The sequence below is a fragment of the Pundamilia nyererei genome, unplaced genomic scaffold (assembly GCF_000239375.1).
Source record: "Pundamilia nyererei isolate P.nyererei 1_Seehausen unplaced genomic scaffold, PunNye1.0 scaffold00064, whole genome shotgun sequence".
In the NCBI taxonomy this organism is placed as follows: domain Eukaryota; kingdom Metazoa; phylum Chordata; class Actinopteri; order Cichliformes; family Cichlidae; genus Pundamilia; species Pundamilia nyererei.
In genome coordinates, this window is record NW_005187465.1 from 916805 (window position 1) to 926877 (window position 10073).

Consider the following 10073-nt stretch of genomic DNA (forward strand, 5'->3'; position numbering starts at 1 on the left):
CAGGTAGGCTGTGGTGTTTATGCTCAGTTGTTACTAAGAGGCCCATAGACCACTACACCACTGACATCATTATGAACTCTAAATCCACAATTTCTTGTTTTTCAGACTATTCTCTGTAACCCATAGAGGTGATTGTGTGGGACAAAATGCCAGATCAGCGATTTGTACAACAACCATTCTATGATCAAAATGACTGAAATCAGCTGCTAGCCCATTCTGATGCTCGGTGTGAACTACAGCAAATCATCTTGACCATGACTACATGCCTTAATGCGTTGAGTCACTGTGATATGATTATACCTAATAAAATGGCCAGTGAGTGCATTCTTGAGCGTTGTGGAACTCTGAAAATTACAGACCCCAAGAAACATATTCCGCAAATGAGGCTTGGAATTTTAAAGCCGTGAAAAACTGAATTTTCCATGAAGTGACATTTTTGGACATAATCGCCTATTCCCCCTGACAAACCACCGAGTGCAATGATTTATTAACTGTAGACATTTATCAAATTAAAACCATTTACTCCTGCCAGAAAAACATGCATATGCAGACACCAAAGAGCATGTTAAACCAGCCTTACGTAACTTGAAAAACTGATTTGGAGTAAAAGCAACTTTTTCCTATACAGAAATAAAAAGCTATAAAATAACAAGCTGCAAACCAAACATTAAAAACATAAGCCTGGTATCACTTTTTAATGGTAAACCAGATAGGGAGTAGTGCTGCCTTTTACACGTCTAGGAGATATGCAGTAACGTTAGCATTAATCTAGAGTTTTGCTTTTTTTCCACCCCATAACTTAAGCCTAATAAGTCTAATAATCATGCTTCTTTTAGCTGTGTTCTGGCCTCCTCCTGCTCCCTGGGGAAATATCTGGCTCCTTGGCTGTTAAATGCTCGGCTCTGTTTACCAGCTCATTGCTGACATTGTCTGCCTCCCGCCCAGTCGCTAACACGAGCAGTGTGAGTGAACCAAAGTAAAATAACAGGCCGGAAAACCAAAACAATGAGTTGACAGAAGCTCGAATTCTCAGTAGAGCAGAGAGAAAACGGCAGACTTGGGTGATGATTCTATGCGGATTCTTTACATACAAATAATCCTTTCTTTCTCTAAAACATTAACCACCACTTTTTACTACAGCTGTCAAAAATGCCAGTTTCCATGTCTTTCTTTTTTTTTTTTCCCTCTGAGAACATTTTGTTAATCCATCCATCTGTTCTCACTTCTACGTATTTATGAAAACAAGGAATCCTTTTCCCAGGATATATTTGTTCTAAACAGACATGGCTGATACTGACATCCAGGCACAAACACACCTACACACACACACACACACACACACACACACAAAATTCAGATTCAACTCATCTGACCTGCGTAACTGAACAGTTTGAAACAACTGGAGCAAAAAGAGGAAACTTCCACATACTTAAATGACTGTTCTGCTACAAATAGAAATGAGAACATCTGACAAAGGAGCTCTTACACAAGCCATATAGTATTTAAAAGCAAGAACAACGAGGTACACACAGCAGGTAGCTGTGGACCTTTTTTTTAATATCTGCACTGTGTGGTTTGTTGAGTAGATCACAGCTCGCAGAGTTGATATTTTTGTGAGTGTTTTGTGAATGTCACATGTGAGCTACATGACCAAGCTTGGCCTCAGCAAGACAAAGCTTTCATTCTGCACCATAGGAAGAGGAGATGACATCATGCTGTTCATACAAAGCCTCAGACATCCCGCTCTTTCTTTGCACTGGTTAATAATAAAAAAAGTGTCTATGCTAAGAGACCATTTCATTGTGTGTGCGACTAATAAGGAGTTATTCTTGTCCTTACTTTGAGTCTTTTAGAACAAGTTCTCCATGTTCTCAGAGTGATGCAATGCCTTGGTAGATCTGCAGCACAATTTGGCTCCAGCTAAATGTGGAAGAAGGGAAATGACACAACTAGGTAGAAAATGTTCTTTATATATACAAAACATTGTTGATTTTGCATGAGGATATAAGGTTTTCAAGACAGAAGATTGATATTTCAGCTGTATTTGATGCGAGACAGGTGGCTATGTTGGCTTTAGTGATTTAAATAGGCGTGAGGTGCTATGTCAATTTGCTTAAACTATATCAACAGAGAGTCTAACCCTTTGTTTGCATAGCCTATTCACGCCAAACCTGATTAGGCCATGTTTTCTAACTAAGCAGGAATATTAGAATCCTAGAAAATAAGATATAAGTTTACATTATTTGAACATCAAGAAAGATCATTTATTGTTTTATTTTCTTTTATTGTTCCATGTCTGAGCTGTGTGTCTCTGCACAGCCAAAATACTTAATCCTGTTATTATTATTATAATGAATTGAGGCCACTGTTGTCCCAGTTGTTTGGCAATAAATGCAATTTTCTTAAATACCTTGAGATGTCCTCTTTAAACTGGAAGTTGTGCTCTCCACGCCCTCCTCTGGTCAAATCTTTGCACTACAGCAAGTTGCACAGTGAGGTTGTGCTTCTTATGTAATGCACAGTTACAACAAATATGCATAGATATGTACAAAACTGAATGCGTCACAAACAGCTGGACATTGCACGTCTTTACTGAACACATTCAGTGACCGTTCACTGTGTAGGGCAGTGATTCTGGCAACTCACAGACCTCTAGTAGCAATAACCTGCATTTTCTTTACCTTCTTATTAATTATGAACATTAAGTGCCTAATAGTACTTTGACTTGACCATTCCCATTTTTTTTAACAAGTGCATAAGATCGGGGTCCTGTGGTAATCACAGGAGGCCCAAACAAGGACATTTTGGTATTTTGTGTTGATGTGCAGTGCACTTTTCCTCCAGATATGACGTTAGAAATCATTTCCAAAAAGCAAAGCTTCCTTCCTTCGTCCTCTGAGATGAGCTGCAGATGAACACTTGCTTTTGGTTAATTATTTTCCACAGTTGTTTTTCCTGTTATCCTCAGGTTCAGCTTTTCATTTCTCTCAGATGTGCATGGCGTGCACTGCATAAGATCTTTGCAGACTGCTGTTACTAAATAATTTAGAGCAGGCCCAAGTTCCCTTCATTTGTACATAATTTGTCTTATTGTGAAACTGATAAACACTCTGCTCTCCAGACGTGCCTTTTAAGTCTTTTCCAGCTTTGTGCATATTTATGGTGCGGGAAATAATTATTTGATCCCCTGGTGAATTTGCAAGTTTGCTCACTTAAAAAGAAATAAACAGTCTCTAATTTTGTATTAGTTTAATTTTAATGGCAAGAAAAATAAATAAACCAAATAAACTAAACCAACTAAAAATCCAGAAAAAAAAACAATACATAGAAGTTATAAGTTGGTCACCAGGTCTGCACACATCTCAGGAAGGATTTTGGTCTACTTCTCTTTACAGAAACTTGAAGTCCTTTAGTTTTCTTAGCCAAGCTTCAGCTTCCTCCACAGATGTTCTATGGGACTGAGGTCTGCAGACTGGCCTGGCCACTCCATGATCTCATGACCTCTTTGGCCTTACCCATGAAGATTGAGTTTGGACTGGAATAAACTGATTCTATAGGAAGCTGTGCTTTATAAACATAAGTTAAGTTGAGATCAGAAGTATTGTGATTGATTGTATTCTGTGTGGCAATGTGGGGAAGCCATAATTCTAGCTAATAATCAGAATCATTCATTCCATGCACACAAATCAAGAGTATCTAATAAATACAACATAAAAATATAAATAAATGCATGTGTGTTTGAGTAATTGTTGATTGAACAGGTTAGTGGAAGGGGGACAAATGGATGTTCATTAATTGTTTACTTACTATTGTAACAACCCTGGCAAATGTACTTTTTCCCCCCCATTCTGTTTGTTTTAGTTTTTATTGTATTGTACTGCCTTCCTGGAATAGGTGCATGCTGGGTGGGATGTGTCCTTCTGGAAATCTTTTCATAACCTTGGAATTTTGGGGGAGGTATTTGATATTTTCTCTCTCTTCATTAAAATAGAATTACCATAAAAAATATTGACATAATTTCTAAGTTCTGATAAATGAATCATTCTTTCCTTCTGGCTTTCCAAGCAGACAGTTTTTTTGTTTTTTGTTTTTTTAAATTGCTCCATTTAGAGTAACTTGTCTATAACCCATACCTCCACTCTCACACCCTTATTTGACACACCTCCTTTTTTGGAAATAAACAACTCATTAATCTAAAGGTTTTATAATTTTTCAGCCAGTAAATGATAAAAGAGTGTTTTTAGTAAAGATGAGAAAACTGGTTTTGTATTATTAGTTTAGCCAGACTGTATTTTTTTTTATATTAAAACAGAAATACCTTTTCCCCATAAATTAAACAATACAGTATATTGTACAAGATGATCCCAAACTGTATTTTAAACACTGAAACAAAATCATAAAACTGTTCATAAGAGAAAATATTTTTATTACGTTGTCTAAAGAGAAAATACCATTTCAAGTCAAATTGTATCCCTTTTCTTCTTCAGAAATCCCATAATCCAAAACAAAATTCTAAACACAAAAACTACACAATAAAACTACTTTGAATTTCAAAGTATAAACTGAATTCAAGAGAATTTAAGTTTAAGGTTCTTAATGCTACAATATCACAACATGATTTTGTCAGTCCTGATCAAGTTACAGTTGAAAATGTAACTACTTCAAATGTTTCAGTCATATAAAATGAAAGATTTTAAACCACAGTACATATAAAAACAAACAAACAAACATACATAACATCCATCAAGGAGTGGAAATAGAACTACAATAACAGACAGTATGGCCACCAACACAGAGAACTTGTATTCATAATGGCTACAACACACCGCAGATTTAAAGAGTAGTTGGTTCATCAGCAGTGCAAGAATTCACACTCACACACACTCACACCATTGCGACCTGTAACTCACAATCATGTAACAGCAGAAGTAATCTATATCCCAGTATAGTTACTAATATTGCTCATTGAAAAAGATACAAATAAGAACATATCTTAATAGCAAGTTAACAGCTATACTACCTTGCATTCAAATAAAAAAAACATGATAAATTTGTGTATCAAACAATGCAATGATCAAAGCACGTATGCAATTTGCTCCAGTCTGAGATGCCAGTAAATAATAATAATAATAAATAATCCACCACCCAACATTTTCTACTAGATAAAAATCATGTTAGTCGTTATAAGAACCATGCTGCATCACAAAACATGGCTCATGGGGCTAATTTTGTAGTTGTGTGTATTAATGCAGCAAATCTGTTTTTCATAGCAATTTTAATGTAGGATGATTTACTGTGATCCTAGAGGAGCTTACAGTGTGCACTAAAAACACTACTTAAGCATAGTTGACCTTCTAATTGACCAATATTCACAGTATTATGGTGTGAAAATGCACAGGTTTCATCAATAGCAATCGTGATAATAAGGCAGCTTACTGTCCTATACTTGTTTTCAGAATGACTGGTATAATTAACTCTTTGAATTCCTTTATTACATCACCCTGTTTTTTTCCTAACTCCTAACTCTTACGTCCTTTCATTTTCAAAATGACATATCTGAATGGAATCCTTTATATATTATTGCATGAGATTTTAATCTGTCTGCTTAATCTGATGTAGTAGTGGTGAAAAAGACGATTATCATGCTGAACTTAAAGTGGTTGTTTACCACTCACTGAACAAAGCAAGCATAAAAAGCATACAAACGCTAGAATACTGCTGCTAAATTTAGAACAAGGAAGACCTTAGATAGCATCATTACTGTGATTTTACCAACATTCCAAACATGTCCTTGTTTTTGCTAGAAAAGTGAGAAACAAAGTGTTGAATCCCATAAATACAGGTGTAATTTATCTATAAACAACTAAATGATGATTTAAATGTGTGCTGTTTATTAGGCACTTTGTGCTTTTGTATTTAAATTACTTTTTAAGTAGTAATTTAAGCTAGTTTGTAGTTTGGGGATGTATCAAAATTAATAATACAGCTTTAGTGCACATTACATTCATAATCCAATAATCAACCGCTATCAGACTTGAACACTAACTGTGTCAGATGTCTTCTCAGTTATCTGACTCATGAGCCAGTTGCTCAAGTTAAAGTTAAAGCTGGGGGAAAATATACTGTGACGGGCTGGGTTAGTGGAGTGGAAAAACAGAAGCAAACATCTAAGAGGTGTTAGATCGAGATGCATGTCAAAAAAAAATCATAACAATCGTAACTGCCAAACTGTAACTGTAGGAAGAGTTATATGATATTGCACTCATAATAAAAACACAAGATACACTCTGTTAACAAATGTTAAGGCAGGAGCGTAAATTAATCAATGTTTGGCAGCTGAAGCCCTATCAAAATATTTGAAATTGCCAGGTAGGGTGAGGCAGAGCTGCAGATAAGAAAAGAGGTTTATCCAGCAGTAGCAGCACATTATAAGCCATCAGTTTGTTTTCTGTGGTTTACTTTACTTGCACCCCTCCTCTCCACTGCTGCACTGTGTATGTGTCTCTGCTGAGCTCGGCTTGTATTACAGAGACACGGATAAAGCAGAGGGTAGGCCAGACAGGTGAAGAAAGTGTTCCTCGAATTGATGGGAACTTATTACATGTAATAAATGTGTAATAAATATCAATGACTGTAAATCCATCTACACAGTTTAGTTTAGTTTTACCAGAACCAAGCAGTTATCCAGTGTGCTCCTGGCACTGTCAATACTGATGTCCGCCATGATATTTTCTCTCCCCTAAGCATTTGTTTTTACTCTGCTTCTTAACTTGACAGACTGTAGAGGTGTGGACCCGAGTCGGGTCTCTCACAAGAGCAGAGTTGAGGAATGCTCATAAATCAAGAGTTAGCCAACTGCCAACCTAGCAGCCAACTGTGAAATGCCGGGGTCGGGACTAAGTTGCATATTTATAGTAGATAAGCTCATAAAGGTTGATGAGGAAAATGTGTAGTTAGCCATTGTAAGGCACAAAGATTATTTAAATGGAGAAAGAAAAATGGGCACTGATTTTAACTATCATATATGACTTTTTAATGCTTTAGACAATTTCAAATGAGGGATTTGGATACTTTTCTGACAAAAGCTAAACTTTCCTTGTCAGAAAAATCTTTTGGTTTTTTTGCATGCTGGTAACACCATGAAGATTGGACGTAACTCAAATGTTTCAGCTAACTCTGAATGCAGCTGCTGGTTTAATTTGATTCTAGTATTTAAACTAAATCAAAACAATGTGCATTTTGCATGCTCAACATATTGTCTTCTGCATGTGTAGCAGTTTTCCTGCACTCTGGTATCTGTAAATATAGCAAAGTATTTTTGGTCACAGGAAGGCTTTCTATTTAAGACTTCAACTTAATGGCTTGCCAATGTCCACAGTAACATTCACATAGAGAGGCATCCTCTCAACTGATAAAGTCTTATATGAGCAGCTGTTGAGTCCATCTTTCCTCCATGACTGTGGTGTTCGACCCAACAACCTCATCCTGAAAAGCACAAATCCATACTATGAAATGACCTGTAACATGCTACACACACGTTATTGCCATCTCTAAACTACTGACCTGTCCCGGTTTACTTCATTGCCACTGTCTCGTTTGTGAAACACCATCGTGTAGCGAGCTACGTCAGCGGGCGGCCGAACGATCTTCATTTTCTGTAGCTCAACCCTGCATGAGACAAAAACATGCATGCTGAATGAATACATACTACCAGCAATGTTTAAAATGTAGTCATGTTTTCACTTATTCATGCCTCACCTGATGCGAAGGTCATCATCTTCTCCACCCCAGCCCCAGTATGCATTTGAAAACCCATTCACTTTAAAAAACTGGTCTCTGCTTAAGGCAGTGACTCCTCCAAAGTAGCCTTTATAACGCAGCCTGAAAGTGAACAAACATGAGAGAAAAATTAAAGACAATAAAACCTCTGAATGTATCATCATAGGAAAGAGAATGGCACATGTGGAAAAACAAAGCATTGCTTTTTTCCATGACTCTTCATGACTTACAGTAAATTTCCTCTTAGTCATTCTTACCTGTATCCCGTTACATTGCGGCCAACCACCAAGTGTTTGGGCTGCGTGTCACAAACATATAAATTATGATCATTTTCAGGTACCAGGTCCACATCATGGAAGATGAAGCAATCCCAGTTGTAGTCTTTTAGTGCCTCCAAGTATCCAATATTTAGTAACTTGGCACGATTAAAAGTTACATCACCAGCCTTTAAAAAAAGAAAAGAAAAAGAAAGTACAAAGATTACAACATGCAAGACACTGTGGAAAGTTCAGAGCTTGTTGCAGATGTCTGTGTTCTCCTGGTGTATGTGATGGGCTGCATTACTCACTGCAAAGGAAAAAAAAAAGGCTTTTACATGTAAAAGTGATTAGGGACAAAGTATGATTTAATGCTGCTTGCTTGTGTAAGCAGAAATAATAATCTTGCATATCACTGCATATCTTTCTTTATCAAGAATAAAGCTATTCATTACTGAAAGCCTATTATAGCTATAAGTAATGAATAATCAGCCTATTTTGGGAAAACATCTGAGACTTTAAAAAAAACAAAAAAACAAAAAACAAAAAACAGTCACCCTGAAAGTGCCAAAAAAAATGTGTTCCTCTATTCCAGTTTTGGGTTCCTCCTGTACAGAAGCCATAAGGTGGGTGAATTCATTTCATATCTAGGGCTACAATAATTCACTGACTAACTCAAATAACTCCATCCATCCACTTTCCTCCGCATATCAAATACAGTGATCCAGGGGGGCTGGAGTCTATTCCCAGCTACCATAGAGCAAGAGGCAGGGTACATTACTGGACAGCTCGGCAGTCTGATGCAGAGCTATCATAGAGAGACAGATGACCGGTCACACCCACATTCAAATCTGTGGTTAAATTAGAAACACCAATTCACCTAACCCCACTAACTGTGGAGTGTAAGAGGAAGCTGGAACACAGAGGGTTAGTGTTAGGCTGAACAACAGAAACTTTGCTCATAAAGCCCCCGGCCAGATGGTGGTTTGAATTGAGGGCCTTCATGTTGTGAGGAAACAGTGTTAACCACTGTGCTGTCCAACTCCAGTTCGAACTTAATCATATAAAAAAAAATAAAAAGAAAGAAAAACCCCATACATAGGCCATAAAATTTTAATCCACTGAGTGGGACTATTAAGTTGGACAGCGAACTATTATTAGCATTGATAAGATTAACATCTTTACTTATTCTTAACTTCTCCGCAAGAAACTTTGGAGACATGAGAGAACAGATCAAATCTGACATACTTGCTTTTCCTGTTTGCAGTCACTACATACATGCAGACACACCCACCAAATCTATGTCAAGATGCCAGTCCCTTTTGGAGGACTTTTAATGGAATCAGTTAACAAACACTACAGCTTGCTGTGTGGTACTGACTGTCCAAGAGGTTTGTGCTTCAGTCTTAGTGATTGAAATTCTAGTACTTTACTAACAGGGGTGCCTGTAGTATTTTTTTTTATTGGGATGGGCACATGGGGCCATTCGGCTGGCACATCAAAAACAGAATTTCCAGTTTAATTATGCTGTTGTCAAATATAGGTTACTTGAAAAATATGGCAAAAAGAGAGTGTTCAGTGTTACCGGTTATATTTTTCCTTTATAGTGTTACAAAGTAACACTATGTATGTAACCAGGAAGTTTCAACAGCTTTATGCAAAATAAAACAGAAATGTCTGTTCCACAAGCATAAGAACTGAATTAGCATGACCTTATATAAAAACTGCACAAAGGTGACAAATACCTGCTGGATGACATAAATGGCATAGTGTAGTTGCTGTCTCTGCAAGAAGGGGTGCAAGTGATGCAGGAGGTAGAGGAGGTGTCGCTCTCGGTTGCGATGAGGGATGAGGATTGCTACACTCTGCCTCGCTGTGCAATCCGAGGGCTCATACTCGCCTTCATTTACTTCTTTGTTGTCTTTCTCTACATCCTTCAGTTTCAGAGACGACTCAAAGGACAGTTTCACAGCCCCCACTAGAGAAACAACATTCACATTAGGGCTGCACGATTAATCGTTAGAAAATCGCGATCTC

The 10073-nt window shown here is 37.3% G+C and overlaps 1 protein-coding gene across 1 annotated transcript; it reads right to left on the reverse strand.

Annotated features, from left to right (window-relative positions):
* Positions 1–4440: 4440 nt before the first annotated feature.
* Positions 4441–10036, reverse strand: b4galt4 (UDP-Gal:betaGlcNAc beta 1,4- galactosyltransferase, polypeptide 4; the record flags this gene model as incomplete). The annotated part of the gene is made up of 5 exons (XM_013911430.1): positions 4441–7485; positions 7564–7668; positions 7759–7881; positions 8037–8224; positions 9782–10036. Coding segments are annotated over 5 exons (807 nt in total), but the record flags the coding sequence as incomplete, so codon positions are not given.
* Between the last annotated feature and the right edge of the window lie 37 nt (positions 10037–10073).